This window comes from Bombus affinis, chromosome 6 (assembly GCF_024516045.1).
Source record: "Bombus affinis isolate iyBomAffi1 chromosome 6, iyBomAffi1.2, whole genome shotgun sequence".
In the NCBI taxonomy this organism is placed as follows: domain Eukaryota; kingdom Metazoa; phylum Arthropoda; class Insecta; order Hymenoptera; family Apidae; genus Bombus; species Bombus affinis.
The window spans coordinates 15,812,217-15,830,217 of NC_066349.1; the positions used below are offsets into that span (position 1 = coordinate 15,812,217).

At 51.3% G+C, this 18,001-nt stretch overlaps 2 protein-coding genes across 8 annotated transcripts in view; one reads left to right on the forward strand and one right to left on the reverse strand.

The window, feature by feature from the left end:
* The window catches only part of LOC126917397 (protein kinase C, brain isozyme), a 24,915-nt gene extending 19,800 nt beyond the window's left edge, over positions 1-5,115 (forward strand). For all 3 annotated transcript variants that reach the window (XM_050724212.1, XM_050724213.1, XM_050724214.1), the window contains 4 exons: positions 57-258; positions 396-584; positions 662-802; positions 878-5,115. In XM_050724212.1, the coding sequence (XP_050580169.1) occupies positions 57-258; positions 396-584; positions 662-802; positions 878-1,030 (685 nt within the window). In that variant the 3' untranslated portion in view covers positions 1,031-5,115. The remainder of the gene's footprint in view (positions 1-56; positions 259-395; positions 585-661; positions 803-877) is intronic.
* Positions 5,116-5,934: 819 nt separating this feature from the next.
* Positions 5,935-17,276, reverse strand: LOC126917398 (BMP-binding endothelial regulator protein). 5 transcript variants are annotated; one of them, XM_050724219.1, is made up of 12 exons: positions 14,417-15,200; positions 12,341-12,518; positions 10,838-11,008; positions 10,403-10,488; positions 9,713-9,812; positions 9,035-9,211; positions 8,773-8,958; positions 8,434-8,693; positions 8,154-8,313; positions 7,887-8,074; positions 7,406-7,803; positions 5,935-7,301 (listed from the first exon to the last, which is right to left on the reverse strand). In XM_050724219.1, the coding sequence occupies exons 3-12, from the start codon at positions 10,881-10,883 to the stop codon at positions 7,043-7,045; spliced, it is 1,860 nt and encodes a 619-aa protein (XP_050580176.1). In that variant the 5' UTR covers positions 10,884-11,008; positions 12,341-12,518; positions 14,417-15,200; the 3' UTR covers positions 5,935-7,042. The 5 variants fall into 5 exon arrangements, with proteins under 5 accessions (XP_050580176.1, XP_050580175.1, XP_050580174.1 ...); XM_050724218.1 differs by lacking the exons at positions 10,838-11,008; positions 14,417-15,200 and adding an exon at positions 17,151-17,276; XM_050724217.1 differs by lacking the exons at positions 10,838-11,008; positions 14,417-15,200 and adding an exon at positions 15,212-15,360.
* Positions 17,277-18,001: the final 725 nt, after the last annotated feature.

Below are 18,001 nucleotides of genomic sequence, written 5' to 3' on the forward strand. Positions count from 1 at the left end.
GCTATTCACGCGGTAGCGATCGTTCGCCTTAACGACCATACTCTTATCGTTCGTAGATTCTACTCATCCGAAATAGCGATCGGTCTGTTCTTTCTTCATGGCCGAGGTATCGTGTACCGAGATCTGAAGCTGGACAACGTCTTGCTGGATCAAGACGGCCATATCAAGATCGCGGACTTTGGAATGTGCAAAGAAGGTATCAACGGAGACAAGACTACCAAGACGTTCTGCGGAACACCCGATTACATCGCACCGGAAGTTAGTGTTTCGCTTATTCCTGACCAAAGCTATCGCAACATATACAGCATACTATATATATATATATATACTATACGTACATCGCATATATACGAGGATACGCGACTCGTATCGATTCGTTTGCTCGTTTATTGCAGATTATATTGTATCAACCATACGGAAAGTCGGTTGATTGGTGGGCATACGGCGTACTGTTGTACGAAATGTTGGTTGGTCAGCCGCCGTTCGACGGAGAAGACGAAGAGGAACTGTTCGCCGCGATTACGGAGCATAACGTTAGCTACCCAAAGAGTTTATCGAAGGAGGCCAGAGAAATTTGTAAAGCGGTAAGCGTCGGCCCATTGGTCGACGATTTAGTGGTTTAACCGCGATTAAATTATCAATTTCGACCTTGGTTTTTCAGTTCCTCACCAAGAATCCGGTGAAGAGACTCGGTTGCGGACTACGCGGAGAGGAAGACGTCCGCAGCCACGCGTTCTTCCGAAGGATCGATTGGGAGAAGATAGAAAATCGGGAGGTGCAACCGCCGTTCAAACCAAAAATCGTGAGTATGTCGCGTACAAACGGCGCGAAGGCAAACGGTATGAAAGATGAATAACGCGTGAACGTTTGCCCGTAGAAACATCGCAAGGACGTGAGCAACTTTGATAAACAGTTCACCTCGGAGAAGACGGATTTAACGCCCACGGACAAATTATTTATGATGAACCTGGATCAAACGGAGTTTATGGGTTTCTCGTTTCTCAATCCAGAATTCGTGCAACACGTTTAAATCGATAGAATATTTAAGTCACTGGATAGTTTTAATCTCTCCATTTCCTTCGACGTTCATCTTCCGACTCTTTGCTACTCAGGGCTTTCACCGTCATTTCTCCCTTCTCTCAATGTCTCTCTCCCTTCCGTCCTTTTCCTCGCGTCCAATCACTTCCTCTTTTCGATCATTCTCTGTTGCAAATGCAACCCGAAACTTTTCATCTTGTATCTTTAAAATAAAGATCGGGGTAGTCTGAGACGTCTGGTCGCTCGTATCGCGTTAGTATCGTGAAAACTCACAGGACCGGCGTGAATAATGGATTCGTCGAACGAATCTGAGATCGTAAGAAAAAGAAGGAAAATAAACTACGATCATTCGCTGAGGAAACATCGTGCTTCCTCTTGCGCTTTTACCAAGAATCGAGGATATTTCCTAATTACGATACTCGTTCTTCTCTCTCCCTTTCCCTGCCCTATGTACGTTATCGTTATACGTTTACTTCGGTATGTTCTACCGTTGCCTTCCGAAATACACGTACACAGACACAAGAAATACACGCATTTATATATAAACGATGCATACCGAACAAACGAATTATATTCTTACTGTCATATTATCATGGTTATTATTACATAGATAATCTTCTAAAAATAGTCTGAAATTGTTAACGTTATACGTATTGAATTTCCATCCGCGTTTCGTTAACGTTAGATACAATTTTCGTCTCTATGATCTTTACGAGTAGTTAAAGTACGTCTACACATAGTATTCGAATGTTCTCATGCACCGGTTTTATCTCCCATTGAAATTGAAATTTCCTAGCGTTATAAATATTCGATTCATATTCTCGTTTCGTATATCTGCACTCGTTTACACTAACACGTATACAACACAGGTACATGCTTACATTTATACACATGTGCCGAAGCAGAATTATTACGCGATACAATCATTCTTGTTTCCTACTGTTAATGAATTATATCGTCGGAGCACGAACCTGACGCGTGTTTTCTTACGAATTCTATTAATTCGTTGCCAGGAACGTGCTCGATGACCACCATATCGGTAATAAGACTTACGATCGTAAAACTAATTTCATACCACGCGAGGGTACGCGGTGAATGTCGGTGATGTTGTTACACGGGTTACATATACAACACATGGTCGGAGCTGCTAAAAGATCGACGATGCGTTTAACGATCGCGAAGAGTACACGGTTGTTTTGCCTGTTCGATCGGACGTTGTTCTTGTCTAGTTTATAACCAATGTCCGTCAGATGTTTGCTGCCGTTTCAACGTTCACCGCGCTCGTTGAACGTTGTCGTTGGTCGAAAGAACGACTCTGCGCCTCGAGCAACGTGTTCGCCACGTGAATAGACCGTTCTAGACAATGAACAGCTGTTCTCGACAGCACACACACCTCGTCTCCTCTGCTTCCTTTCGTTTGTCGATTTCGACTTTGCTCGAGATCATAAAACGAGCAACGCCTCGGTATTCCCTGATGAAACTCTTCTCGTGCCTGAAATCCTCGCTCCAGTGATATACGTCTTTTCTATCGAACTTGTTTCGGCTCGCGTCATCGAGGACGAGAACGATCCGACGTAAAGAGAACGGACGAATATCTCGCGTAGAACGTCGCATGGAACAAGAAGAAACACGAGAATTCGCTGAGAATCGTTCGAGATCGTGAAACGTTCTCCTCCTCGATTTCTCTTTCTCGGTCGGTTAACGCGCCGACGCTCGATAGTAGGATTAATTATTACTTGTCGATTAACTGCGCGTAATTGTCGTAGATAGATAGATATACACACACATATGCATGCGCGCACACGCGCGTAAACACACATACACGGAGTTGATTGACTCGTTAACTCGAACGGACATCCCTTTCTTTTTTTTTTTTTTTTTTTCTATTCGTTTCGCGTTCACGACTCGTCGAGTGACGGTGTAATCGTACAACAACGGAACGTCGAGACAAATAGACGCGTTTGAGTTGGAGCGCGAACTACGAATTGCTGAAATACCTACCGTTTAGGTATTTTACTTGGCATCCTTGAGGACGACGCTCACTCGCCGAGAACCACGTGTATACGCTAAAAACTCGTATCTTTTCGCTGCGCTTGAACGTTCCACGCGGACGATCTTTCGTTTGTCGTCACATTCGACGTAGCACGAATGACGAAGGTAGTTTAGTTTACCAAGAATTGCTATACGCGGAGGTACAGATATTTGTAGCTCGAGATGCTCAAGTCGCGAGTTTGCAGATCGTTTGATCGTTGAAAATGCTAAAAGATGAATACGCTAGTGATTCAGCTAGATCCGTCAAAACGTTGAAACTTGGATAACTTGATAATCCTGTATCATCTTGGTCGTTCAACAACGAAAAGATACGAGTTTACAAGTTTGGAAAAAGTCGAACATAATAATTACATCTGATTAAGCGTGTTCCAATAAATAAGTAATTATCGTGACGTAGTTCTCGCCCCCTTATTCAGCGGGTGATCCAATCTTGTTCTTCTATCAGCAAATCGGGCGATTTTACGTAATCTCGTCCATATTCCACTGTCGTTGTCTAATTGAATTGGCCGCGTTACCACGGTTCGCTCGTTTATTCGTTAAGGAAACGAGTATTGTTTGATTCCCTGAACAAACGGTTCGTATAATTAATAATAGAACGACGCACGTGCTGCTTCTACCGCGTAGATAAAGTTCACCTTTAATTTACCGAAAAGTCGAAAATAGCCGCGCGTAAATTACGTTCCGAATTCGTTTTACGCCGCAAGATCGATTTCGGAACATTTACGATAATTCTACCGACGAGTCCCATCGAGGTCCTAAATATTCCGGCACGAGGCTACGTAATCTACGCCCGAGATCTATTTTTGTACGAAAAAAAGAAAAAAAGACCAACAAAAAAAAAAAAAAAGGAATGAAATTCGACAAAGAATTTGCTCTAAGCGCGATGGCGATTCTTCTTTCTCGTTGCTCGTCGCCGAGAAGGAGATAGTACTTTTTCCCATCACTGTACCGTGACACCTTTCGTAACGCTCTTTTAGCCTCTACGCGACATTCGAACGTTGTTGTCAAAAGAACGTTAACCAAAGATAATCGTCGGATGATTTCGAGAGCCGTAGCCATCGATTAGCGAAGCGTTTAAACAATTCGATTCGCGAGATATATTTCGAAACCGAAATAACAGAGAAACTAGAAATGTAGCGACCGATCGCCCTACAAGTGTCGGTACTCAGCGACGTAAGTACTTACATACTTGCGTTTTCGTTTTTTCGTCGAGACTGCGATAGCGTACGTATTTACTTAAATACATACGTAAGCTTCGCTCGACGCTGGTGTTCCAGCGAGGCGACACAGTGATTTCACAATCGTTGTGCCGATTTATCTCTTTTTTGTCCTTCTCTTTCTTTTCTTGTTTTTTCTCCAAAAAAAAAAAAGGAAACAATGAAAAAAGAAGGAAAAAAAATGACGTCTTTCTATCGATTTTTCTTTATCTCGGTTAGGGATAATAGCTGACTGTTTCCTCTCCGATTCTGCTTCTGACCTCCTTTTCTATACCCCTTTTATCCTTCGCACTCTGTTCGCTGTTCTCAATAAACTTACATTTTAAAACTAAGGGATAGAGAACGGTACCGTTTATGCAGTTTTCAGTGCGACGAACAAACATATTCGCGTACCTCGATTTTAACGCGACCATCACCGCTACGTGTCTTCTTTCGCGCGTGAAATTGAAATTAAAAACGCTCGAATCTTTGAAGCTTAGGATTCGACCGCGTTCCAGAAATCTTTGCACAAGTAGCGAAACGGTTGGTCGGTAGAGTGGTTAAATCGATAAGGTTTACGAATTTGTTTGTTCGAATACGAAAAATTGACATTAATAAGGAGAAAAGAAGAGGACGGGGATATTCGAAATGTAGCGAATGTAATCCGCGTAGTTCCGGTCACTCTCGAAGTTGTAATTCTGTTCTTTTATCTCGATTACACGTCGTATAACACTATACACACGTTCGCTCGTACACACATATTTTTAAAATGTTTTCTGCATTTATAATGTCGTAATAAAAGTTTCGAATCGTGTCATGAGAAAAATTACTCGTACGTATACTGACAATGAAAACCACTGCGCGTATACGAAAAATTTCGTTTGAACTTACCGCGTATCTGTTGCACCAATCGGAACACGCGCACTGGCAATGGCAGCGCGCTCTTTCGGTCGATGTTGCCGTCCGCAAGAAGACGCCACTTGTCTCGCCACAAGCATCGACGAAAGTTGAACCGTTCGAAACGCGGTAAACGATTCGCTCGTCGAAATTGCCAGAAGATTACGAGATCGTGTTGTTTTTGTCATTGTTGTGTCATTGTCGACCTCGTCGTCGTTGATATTTCGTACGACGATACGCACCTCGGGTCGTATTCGGCGTCGCGATGTACCGGTGTACGATTTCCTCGCTGTGTTTCGCGTCCTCGACCATCGTGTCTCGCACAGCACGTCGATCTTTGCTTTCTAAATCGTTTTCCCGGCTAACGAGAGTTTCAACGATGTAAATCGTTCGCATGTTCCCCTCGGGGTCTCACCCACGTATCAAATACGCGCGATATCCGTTCGTCGCGTGTGTTTTATTCTGTCTTACGCGAAATTGGTTTTCGTTTAAAATACGGTGATACGATCCTCGAAAGACGTGAATCTGCGCGCGCGCCATTGCTGCCAGCTGCTGAATGAAAGGATCGCGCAGCGCGGCAACTCCGAAGGGAACGTCCAGTTGGTGAACATGGTTATGTTTACCGATTACGTATTATTTTCACCTCGAACATTCGACTGCGTCTCGAACTCAAGATACGAACCTGAATCGTGGTAAGTGGGCTCGTTTTTCTTCCATTTCTCTCACAGTATGCAATGAAAACGTTGTCAAGTTTACGAATATAACTCATTTATTTCGTTCGTACTCGATGCGTGCCAGAACATCTCTATGCTATAGTCGATACAAATTGGCTAAGGCTTTGGACTATCTCCGGTATATTTGCGACTCTTTCGCGAGACGTTGACGATTATATCGATATAGTTGAACTTGTAGACGCATATACGTGTCGCTGCGCGTATGCGTACGCACGTGTCTATACTCGAACTATGTACAATTTGGACGCGTAACATAAACGAATAGGAAAAATAGTAGTAGGAGTAGGGTGCGAGAGAAAAGTAATAACAAAATGTAGAGGAGGTAATAAAGACGCGAGACGATTGAAGAAAGGTATAGAAATCGCGGTGGGAACACGTCCCGCGAAGAATCGACTCGCTGTTTCGCGAGCCTGGTCCGGGGTATTTATGTACAGTCGACGACGTCTCGTCGAGATCGAACATCTAATCGTAAAAACGTGGACGTTTATATACATACGAAGAAAAGAGAGAAACGACGACGACGACGACGAGGAGGAGAAGGGGAGGCGGAGTAGCGTGAAAGAAAGGATGGAAAGTAGGAGTGGTATCGCGGTTTTACGCGATGTCGGCTTAAATCTACGAATATCGAGGATTTAACGAATGCCGGGACGTAGACGATATGCCGCGAGCCTGCTCATCGGCCGAAATACTGCACGGTGCTTCGGAATCGTCCGAGCTCGATAGGATTCGCGATCGGATGAGGAGAGGGAAGGAAGACGTCGTGTACTCGCGAGGACGAAGGAGGGCGATCGTCGACGGGACGCGGGTGTACAGTAGTTGTACGATGGTGCGCGATGCGTTTGCTCGTCTGCGGTGCGAATCGATCGGTTCGTCGCGGCTAACAAACGCGGTGACTAGCTGAGAATTTCGCGGAGCGATCGCTCGCGAATCCGGCAAACGCGGACAGAGACCGAGAGGAGAGGAGGCGCGAACGATCGTTTCTTCGCGGTCGGGACGTCGATCGCCTCGGACACCTTTCTCTCTCTTTCTCTCTCTCTCTCTCTCTCTCTCTCTCTTTCTCTCTTTTTCTCGAGACTCGAAGCTCGACGCTCGAGAGAAAGGACAAGGAGGGGACGTACGCATGGATCAAGGAAAACGTGGACCGAGAGATGGGCCAGATGCCGAGAACTGGTCCCAACCGGTTCGACATCTGGTCGATTTTCGCCAGTGTGGCAATTGAATGCCCAGCCTTTTGCACTCGTGCGCGTATGCGGTGAACGATTCGCAGTAGCAGTTCTCGGTCGGGCATTCGCACATGTCCTGTAGACAAGCCTTGTAGTACATGGTCGGGTTCACCTTCTTGTGACAAGCGTCAAAGATCTGCGACCTCAGCCTGTTGCATAACCTGCGCGACACACGTCCATGTTGTTACATTTGCTGGCTACTGTCGGACGCGTAAAATCCAAATAGCCAAAGAGAGTACGACGGATAGATCGAACGTCTCCGTACCTGTGATCTTTTCGTCCTCTGCAACGTTTGGCCCGATCAGGGCTCACGCTCGGCTTTGGCCTCACGCAGCTCCTTTTGGCCCCCACTAGCCAAGATTGACCGAACGGTTGAGGATCTTGCAACAGTTTGCCCCTTCGATTGGTAAAATCGTCCTTTGGTAGGGAATTGAAGTTGCCGCAAAGACCACAGAGCCGTCCCCTGTACGAAGTCGGCGCCGATACTTCGAGGAAACTGATCCCATCCCACAGAACCTTGATTCCGATCTGCGTGCTCACGATTATGCTGTCCGTCGTGCGATTCACGTCCAGCCGGTTCGCCATGCGATACGGTATCTCCACCTTCTTCCCGTTTACCTTCACTCGCATCTTCTGCCCGAGATTCACCTTCAAGTCGCCTACCTACGACCATCACCGCGGTTAGAGAGACTCGAGACGAGAGCGAGCTCGATCGATCGATCGGCGCGTACATCTCCGTCGCTCACCTTGATCGCGATCGTTTTCGTCCATGCGGAGAACCTGGTCGACCTGGCGTCGTTCGTCACTCGAACGCTAAACGTGTGTCCCGAGCAATCGCTGGCTAGCTGGTACTTGCAAGATCCCTTGAAGCTATAAAACTTGCCATCGAACGTACGATAGTGCGGATCCCCGAAAACGGTGCATACTCCGTCACCTGCGAACAACGAACGTGCGAAAGGCGTGAAGGATCGCGACGACGCGTGGACCCTTGGCGGTGGTGGCGGTGCGCTTACTTTCCACGCAACGAGGACAGCATTGGCCCTCCGGATGTTCCAATCTGGAGTTTGGAGGGCAGGGCAAATTCAACGGTGGACACATCGGCATCGCGCAGCGTACTTTACCTTGCATGCAGGCGCATGCCTTGCACGAGTCAAGCTTCCAACTTTCGCCATCCTGCCTAGGACAAAACAGAACCTTTAATAAATCTTTGAACGAGATCGCGTTGGGTGAACGACGAGCAGCGGATCGATCGAACGATGATGGCTGTACTTCTCGATCGGAATAAATACTCGCCCCGTAAGTTTTGCCAGCGTAGGTGCAAGATCGTCGAACCTCCTCAACCTCGGAACACTGGGGACAGCAACGACCGGGAACAGCGATCTGATGTTCGGCCAGACAGTCGTGTACCGGGCAGGTTTCTCGAACGCAGGAGACGGTGGAATTGGAGCAGCTACATCGCGTACACTGATCCAGGTAGAATTGATTGCCGGAATTGTAGATACCCGTTCCCAACATGCACGCGCCTTTCGGCGGCGACAAGTATCTTCGACTGCCTGTTGACAAAGACGTGCGTGCAAGGAAACATCGACCAGAGAACCGCGCGTATCGCTCCGTCTAACAAATTTGCCCTACCTTTGCAACGTGGACAACATTCTCCGGAATCGTGAACGATCTTGGAGCCGGGACAATGTAGCACCGGACAGGCCTGTTTCGCGCACGTTAATCGACCGCCAGCGTTGCATCTGCAAGTAACGCAGGGATCTTCGGTGGTGGTCACCGATCTGTCTGCCGTCACCAGCTGTCCGTTTACGTTGCACCCTACGAAAGAAGCGATCTCGCGTGTAGTCCAACACACGGAACAGTCACCGATCGTCCAGCTTGTTGACGTACTCACCTGCGCACACCGGACAGCATTGGCCGGCCGCAGCCGGAATAGGATTGGCGCAAGGCGTATAGCAGTGCAGTCGAGACTCCGTGATCACTCCGGCTTTGCAAGTGAAGATTCTACATGGGTCGTTCTCCTCGGTCCACTCCGTCTCGGATTCATGATGGACTCCATTCCGCGTACAACCTTCGGCCGATCGAACCGATTAAACTTTCGAAAGGGGAAGAAGCGACGAAGAACGGTGCGATTAATTTCGCAGTGGCAAAATCAGGGCTCGTGCCGAGCGCATTTAACGGAGACGAGAGAAGAGCAGGAGAGGAAGAAGAAGAAGAGGAAACGGACGATAAGAAATCCTCTGGCCTCGATCGAGCAAAGAGTCGGTCCGTGGAGCAACGCAACGCGACGGTTGCCGGTGTAAACAGCCGATCGCGATGCCCAAGTTGCTCGGGTTTATCGGCGTATCAACGCGACGTATCGACGAACAGAAGCGCCTTTGTGCCCTAGGAACAATGCTCCGCCCCGGACATTCCACTCGCGTCGAAACTCACACGCTCTCTCGCTCTTTCTCTCTTTTACTCTGTATGAATCCATTTCTCCGAGAGCCGTGCACGATCCAGCTACTCGAACGAGCCACGTCGACTCGTGCAACGAAATTAGACCTGGTCGAACGCATCCGTTTCAGCTTACCTTTACACCTGTGACAGCACTCTTCCTCGCGTGGTTCCAACAACGTGTAACAACCCTCGATACTGGGGCACTGCTGTTTCCTACACTCGACGAAACCATTCTGCGAAACAGAAGAAACAGCGGATCGTTTAGCGGTAGATGAAAATCGCATGGCGATTCGATTCGATGCCCAAGGTCCGAGATCTCGCCTCCAGCCGCGCGATTATCGTCCAACTCCGGCGTAATTATTTCTCGCGCCTCTTATCGCGCGGCCTATAATTAAACCTTTGTGGTTTATCTGCCGGTTGGATTACGTAAAGCTATTTAACGCGCGGGTCACGGATGGTCTCGTAGCGAGAAGGTCGAGACTCTCGAAAATAATGGAGATTATCGCCGATGAAAGCATCAGACGAGAGTAACGTTCGAGACCGCTAATCCAAGACTCGATCGATCCATCTATCGGTCCATTCGGATCGAGTACGAACCGAACGTACCGAGATAGTCGTCATCGACGTCGTCGTTTCGCCGGCCGTCTCGCTAACATCGCGTTCGCGCCAACGATCGCCACTTATTCGGAAGAATTTCTGCCTTATTCCGATAGGTTCGGATAAACGCGAACGAATTGCGAACGTGGCGTCGTATCGCGTTCAAGATTCTCGTAACGCGCGTGGTTGAACGCTGTCCTCGCGGAGCCCCGTCGTCCTCGTTTACCTTGCACAAACAGTTGAAACATCTGGTATTCGGGATCTTGTCCACGGTGAAATCTTCTCCTTCGATGTCGCATGTTTCTCGGCTTCCTGCAAGCAAAGGCCGTGAACGGCGAATAACAATGCGAACGGTGCGACGCGATCGGTACGCGTCGCGATCGCCCGATATCGATTACGAGCGCCGATAAATCCGACGTTTGATCGCTGCGCTGCGCTCCGCTCCGCGCCACGCTGCGCCACATCGTACCGCGATCGAACGACGCTCGTTTCGAGAATCGACCTTCGCCGTTGTTCCACGCTTCCTCGTCGCTCGCGTCGCCTGTGTACCAAGCGAGTACCGGAGCGACGCGCTCGGTGATCGCGGTCGTTGAGCGACGCTCGGCGTCGCGTCGTGGCGGTCGATCGGAATCTCGATTCTCCGTCGTTCTTTCTTACTTACGTGATACACAGCTATCGATATCCAGTGGGATCGATCGTGCGCGCATCGAAGGTCAAATATCTATGGGAGGTCGACGGTTCGGCCGGCCTTTCCCCAGCCGCGTTGTGTTAGGTCAGCGAAGCCATCGTCGCAACGTCCCTCTCGGTTTCCTCGCGCACATATTCCTGCACACTTTAAACAACCTTCCTTTAACATCGTGCGCCCCTAACCTGTTCGCGATTCGCACGGCGATCTATTCGCGAGCGACGATCGCGCATCGCGTTCTCCACGGCGCTTTTCCAACGCGAACACGACTCTCGACGCCGTTTCTTACGCTCTTTTCACACTTGCACCGGTCTTCCGTCTCCGCGCGTCTCCATACCATTTCGTTCGATTCGTCTCGCGCTCTTTCAATTTCGGCGCGCGATAATTCGACGTCGCGCTCTGTTGCTAGTCGCGCGGCTCCCCATCGCGCTTCCCTTCGAATTTCCACTCCGTGGAAAGTGGGAAAAAAGCGGAGAAATCCGTTCCGTCCTGCTGGTAAATCACGCGTTTCCTCTTCCCTTTTCGGTTGTTTTCTTTCTGTTTTTTCTCAAGTGCGCAGGAATGCGTGCGAGAAAGAACGCGGCGGCGTTGGCGTTCGCGCCGTCCGTTTCCTTCGCATTCTCTTTCTCCTCCTCCCCCCTTCCCCCTTCCCTCCCCGACTGGCAGTGTCCTCCCCGCGGTCTCTCCTCTTTCTCTCTCTCTCTCTCTCTTTTTCTCTTTCTCTCTCTCTCGTTTTTCCTTTCGCCGGTTGTTTCTCTTGTTCTCACCCGCGCGCGCGTTTAGTTCCGTTTCGCGAGAAAGCGGCGAACGCGACGACGAAACGAGAAAACGCGAGAGACGTTTCACGGGCGAACGCGTATCGGTGAAAAATGAACGGCGATGGGAATTTTCTTCGGTCTTCCTCTCTTTCGAACGTTCTGTTTTCGGGCGTTTCGAGAAGCATCGTAGGACGAGACGGTTGGAAATGGAAATGGAAAGAGAAAGAAAGGGAACGGCGGAGAGAAGAGGAAAAAGAAAGGAGGAAAAAGAGAGAGATTCGATTCGAGCCAGCTACGAAACGAAGATGGAAACGGACGGACGAACGAGAAGGCTGTTTCGATGGATTCGATCGAAAGTCAAGGCAAACGCGCGGGCGTTCGTTCCTGCGCGATTACGCAACTCGACTCGTCTCGGGCAATCGGTGGAATTTCTCGTCTACCGTGGAGTAACACGGACGACTGTGCCGTCATTCTGAAACGTTCGGAGACCTGTTTCGCCGCGAGTCGTGATTCGACCCGACCACTTGCGGTGCAAATAGACCGGTAGATAATGGAGACGGACTAAGAATAGAGGCTTTAAAACCCGTTAATAGAGCGTGACCCGCCTCGCGTTCGCGTTCGTTACACTGACTTTCGATCGCGATCGCGATCGCGGTCGGATGGTTACCGCGAACCCGCGAATCGAGCGACACCGCCGCGCCGTTTGTCACAGCGAACTCACCTATTATGCTTTCCGAAGCGCCGCACCGACCGATCGGCGAAACGAAAGCCAGGGCCAGAACTAGGATCAACGGTTTCGACAGCGATCGTCCCGTCCTCATCCTCGACATCGATATCGTTCCGCTGTGCGCGTCGCCTTCGCTTCGGTCTTCCCCTTCGCCGCCGATCACGACGATTTACTAGAAAAGAGAAAGCAAAAGCTTCCGTCAGTGATTGTCGCGTTTCTGCCCAGGGCGACGTTCCACGATTTCCTCGCATTTCGCCAGCAACGACGATCGAAATCGGAGAAACGGACTCGACGAATGGATTTACGGGAAAAAGCGCGCCGGACTGGCGCGCGAATTCGGATCAAGGCTGTGGATAGCGGCGCGCCCCGCCGTGTCGAGTAACCCCCGGAACGCGTCGCTTCGCCTCGCTTCGCATCGCCTCCTCTCCCCTCGCCGCGTCTCGCGAACAAACGCGAAAGAAAAGAAAGGAACGATCGATCGAGAGCGCTTGTTGAGAACGAGTTGCACGATGGTAGAGAGAAACGCGCGCTCGCCATCGTCTATCCAACGATTGTTGTCGTAACCTTCCTGCCGTCGGTATATTTGCGCTAGATCTTCGTATATTTTCACGAGTCACACGCACAACCTACGGAATCTTTCTTCGGAAATCCATAACAGCCGGTTCGTAGTAGTTCCGAGAAACGCGTAGTTACGACCGACCGACTCGTGTCCTCCGTGCAAGCGCACCGATTCTCGCGAAACGATCGCTCATCCACTCGCGGCCACCACGCGGTCGCTGGATGATCAGCCGCCTGATTCACGGGGGTCGCGCGCCTCGTTCTCGTCGCATCGGCTTCGGATGCCGTCCTCGCTCGATCCGGGGGCGAGCGTTGTCGACCGAGATTTGCATAGAATCTCGCGCGGCGACGCGACGCCTTCTCCTACGACTGGGAAAAATGCGGCCAAACCTACGATCGTTGCCTTCGAAGCTTAGAAAGTCGAGCGAAATTTTTCCGTCCTCGGTGACACTCGCGATCGCTTCCAACGCGATTTCCATCGAACGCACGCCCGTCTCTTTGTTTTCGCTTTGCCTCCGAATTCTTACTCGCTGCGCCGTCTCTCTCTTCTCCGCGACCCCCATTCCCTCGCGTCCTAATGGACGAGACGAGTTCCCTTTATCTCCGATTTAGAAACAGGGGGATAACACCTGATCGGCACGGTTCTTCGGTCGCGTTCACGGAGATATGCCGACGAGGATAAACCGCTAAGGACAAACGAGCCAGCAGCAGGTATTTGGTCGGGTTGTCGCGTCCCACGGACCGAACCTTCCTTTTCGAACGCGATCCTCGAGACCAGATCTTGTTGCCCGATCGAGAACCGACGTTCCAACGTCAAGGAGAAGAGCACGCGGCCAGTGTGCACGTCGCGGAACAGCGTGAAAACTTATTTCGATTACCTACGGTCGCGTTACGTAAACGGCTGTTTCCTCGAGGCGAACGTTTTCACGCGAAAAACCGTGATCCGCGAGACTCGGTCTCGCCAGAGGTTGTCCGAAAGAAACGCGTTATCGCGCAACGTGCCGGTACGTTGCGCGCCGTTCTACCTCGTTTTTTCTTTCGCACGTTCCCCGTGCTTCGCGACCGTACGAACGGTACCCACTTGGCTCGAAAATTGAAACGCGCGTTCGTCTTTTTGCGAATAACTTGCGATCGTCGATCACCGAGTACGGTCGGACAGCCGTGTAGGAGAGAAGGAAAGGAAGGTAAAGAGGAAGAAGGAGAAAGGAGAAGAGAAGAGGAGGTCGACTTCGCTTCGGAGCTTCGTTCTAGAAAAACGCGCGAGATCGTTGGCCGGATCGCTCGGTCGGACGATCGTGTTACGCGCGGCGTACGACGAAACAACGACGACGGCGTTCCAGGGAAAACGCGGATGAGCGAATGGTTCGCGGAACGAGCGGCTACGCCAAGACACCCACGATTCGATCGCGACGACGTCCGCGAGGAGCAAACCGTAGGAAAGCGACGAGACGAAACGTCGTCTTCGAAGGTGGAAGACGAACGCGCGCTCGATCGACGATGCGGTGTTCTTACACGATCGGCGAAGAGGCCGGCTCTCGACGAGTAACTGGAGGTAAGTGGCACGAGCTGTCGCGTGCAAGCACGCCGTGGCGGAACGACAACAACGGAACAGGTGCGTGGAACGAGAAGGGCCAGCGCGCGATCCGGCCGCGCGTGCGTCGGTATGCGAGCACCTTGAACGCGCTAGCTCGCCTGCCCTCTCTACCTTGTCGTTCGTTGTTTTACGCGTCGGTGCCGGTCGAAGGTAATCGCGAGGGCAGAACGGGGAAATCGGAAGAAAGAAGGAAATCGAAACGGCGGGAACAGCGAAAACGAGAGGAGCAGGAAAGAAAAGAGAAGAAAAGGAAAAACGGACGGGAGAAGGGGAACGAGCCGGCGAGTCTTGGACGATCACGATCAGCGGGACAAAGCGGATCGCGTCACTGGCGACATCTAGCACCGTGTTCTGGGCTGTCAGATGGCTACGCGCCGCCTTCGATCCTGTATCGTGCGCGACCGTTCTCTTCCTCCTCTTCTCTTTAACCCTCCTCGATCGAGCGCAAATTCCACGCGCCACAGCTCGTTCGATTTCGAATGATCGTTCGCGAGCTGGACCGATCGATCGTTCGATTCCGGGCGAACGTCGCGGTTACATGCTCGACGTCACAGGTGTTTGTCGTTTCGTCGCATCGACGTTTCGTTGTTCGCGTCGCATTCGCAGGATCGCGAAACCGGCACGCGCGAACGTATCGGTCGGCAAAACGCGTTCCACGCGTTCGAAAGTACGAACCACGAAAAATTCGGTGGAATCGGAACGAATCGACTTACCGGAACCGTCGACGTCGACTCGGTCGAAGTATCGCCACGCACCCGTGACACTCGGCGCCGACGCGTCGACGAGGCTACTGTCCGTTGGCCGCGATAAATCGAGACTTGGTACATTTGACGAGCGGGAAAGCCCGAGACGTGTTCGAAACGACGCGCTCTCACTCTCTCTCTCTCTCTCTCTCTTTCTCTTTCTTTCTTTCTCTCTTTCTCTCTGTGGAATCCCTGCAGCAACACTCTTTCGACAAACTTTCGCGTTTGTGCTCGCAACCGCGTACAAAACCGCGCGCGCGCGCGGTGCGTCACAAACGAAAACCACCGTTCGAAGAATCGAAGCGCGCTACTGCGTTCGCGGGGCAACCTCGACTACCAACTACCGACGATTCCGCGTCAGCTGCTCGCCGCAGCTGCACTAAAGTTCCGTTGCGACTTCCACCACCGTGGTTCGTTCGAGCGTGTAACGACTAACGAGGCTCCGTAGCTGCGTGTTGGACTAGCCAGAGCGGAGGTACAGCGGGGAAAGGCGACTGGAAATGGCCGAGAGTGGTGGCTACGTCGGAGATGGTCGTCGGGCCAGCGGCGGAGGTGACGGTGTGGCGGCGGTGGCGGTGGTGGCGGTGGTGGAGGAGGTGGCGGCAGAGTAACAGCGCGGGAAGCTGGAGGAACGAGAGCTTGGGAATCGGGAGAAGGAGGAGAAGAAGGAGGAGAAGGAGGAAGAGGAGGAGGCAGTTGCCTCCGATAGAGAGTGGGTTCGCTCGGAGAACCGGTGAAGAGAACAGCGGAGGAGAAACTGCGAGCGAGGTTTCGACAAAGAGGGGGAGAACGTTCGAACTCGGCCTCTCTCTCTCTCCTCTCTCTCTCTCTCTCTCTCTCTCTCTCTCTCTCTCTCTCTCTCTCTCTTCGAAGCATAGGTTAGGAGTTAGGACATCGCCGATTCGATCAGCCGGTAGTTTGACGATTTTTGTACGCGACAAAACGCGATACCCGTCCGATTTCCATCGATTCGGAACGAGTGGACGAGCGTCTCGTACGACGACTACCGATCTCGAGAAGCATTCTCCGACGTAGCGCACGGCGGCAACTCGTTCGATCGTGGTCGCGTTCGCGACTGGTCATACACTAGCGATAAGATAGACGACGGCAGCGGTCGACCGGATTGCGCGAATCGGTGCTGAGAAAGGTAAAAGGAAGACGGATCCGCGAGACGAGGCGAGAGAAGGAAGAAAGACGGAGGAGAAAAAGTTTGGTCGCGTCGCGGAGCACGAACGAGTAGCTACACACCGGCAACGAAACGTACGTTTTATCTTAGGGGCCGGTGGCGTGAAGAGAGGAGAGAAGAGGAGAAGAGAGGCTATCACGCGCGTCCCTATTCGATCGGAATGCTGGAAAATGCCGATTCCTCGGCGCGGCGTACGACGACTCGAGACGACTCGTCCGACCCCGAACTCCGAACGACGAGCAACTCCGCCGACTCGGTGGACCTCCGTTCCCGGTTCTTGGCCGGCCACGTATTCTTTTCGATCGGTGCCGTCGCGTTCGTCAACGGCAACGTCTTCGAAATCCGGCCATTCTATCGACGGTGTTCCAATTCGATAATCGTATCGGCTGCGAGCATTCAATAATACGGCGTTTTTACGAGATATCCGGCAGCGGAATATCGAGGATTTCGCACAAACAGCCTGCTCGCCGACCCGATCGATCCGCGAGCATTAACCTCGATACCATTAACGAGTTTACGATCGATTCGACCCGATGCGAAAGAAACGACGCGCTAGGTATGCGCCTCTTCCTTTCTTGTTCCGCGGCAGCTTAGCGAGGACGAAGAGCGGCTCCGATCCTCTCATCGCCTCCCTCTCTTTCCTTCTTTGCTCTCTGCTCCACCGCGTCTCGACGATGCGGAGTATTCCGCGAGCGGATCTTCGTAACGAGAAGTACTACCTACCTTGTTAGCTTTGTTCGTGGAAGCGCGCCCTTGCAACCAGCCACTGTAAGAAAGCTAGACTAGAAGCTTCGTTGCGCGCGACTCCTTATTAAATTCCACTTGGCCATCGCTGGTTCGCGTTAAATATCGTTGCTACTCGTTTCGTTACCTCGCGACATCGCGGTTGAACGCGCGAGTCGATTTTCGCGCGTGTCTCTCGAAAAAAAACGCGGAATTAATACTCGATCGCGCTATCTGCGATCGTTGACGCACGCGCCAGCAAGACGAAGGAGGAATCGAAGAACGAAAAATAGAGGAAAGCAGATTGCACGGACAACGGAGGGAAATGGACGAAGGAGAAACGATCGAGAAACGGTCCTGTTTGCAACGAGCGGAACGTCAAACTGCAACCGCGTCATTCGCTTTTGCTTTCTTTCGCGTAACGAGTGCAAGGTCGTGCGAAAACCTCGCTTGGCACGGTCCTCCGATCGAGTATCGCCTCACCACCGTTACGGAGAAATTTCGCCTACTACGTAGGACGCGAAGCTCCTCCGATGACGCGAGGACCGCTCGCTGCTCGTTGCAACGCGAGGGGACCAGCACGAGGCCAAAGAGTACCGTTGCTCCGCGATATCTCCTCTTCCACTCGGATCTTACGTTCATTTTTCTCCGCGTAACGGACAGCGTTCGAATCTGTTTGGACTCAGCGTCGGGTTCGTTACGCGATATTGCCGTTGTCGTTGTTGACGCGTTGTCGGTTGCCGCGCGCGTGTCGGTCGCCACAGCTCGTATCCGGTAAGCGCGACGCTTCGCTCGAGCTGCGCCGTGATCCGCTCGACGATAATAACGCGTATCGTATCGTTTCGTATCGT

What these genes read in the sequence shown, in the direction of transcription:
- LOC126917398 (XM_050724218.1), bottom strand. Translation starts at nt 12,449, where the DNA reads ATGTCGAGGATGAGGACGGGACGATCGCTGTCGAAACCGTTGATCCTA. An exon ending in ATGCTGTCCGGTGTGCGCAG is followed by an intron (nt 8,959 to 9,034) that starts GTGAGTACGTCA and finishes CTTCTTTCGTAG; the next exon opens with GGTGCAACGTAAACGGACAG. An exon ending in CGAAAACGATCGCGATCAAG is followed by an intron (nt 7,804 to 7,886) that starts GTGAGCGACGGA and finishes TGATGGTCGTAG; the next exon opens with GTAGGCGACTTGAAGGTGAA.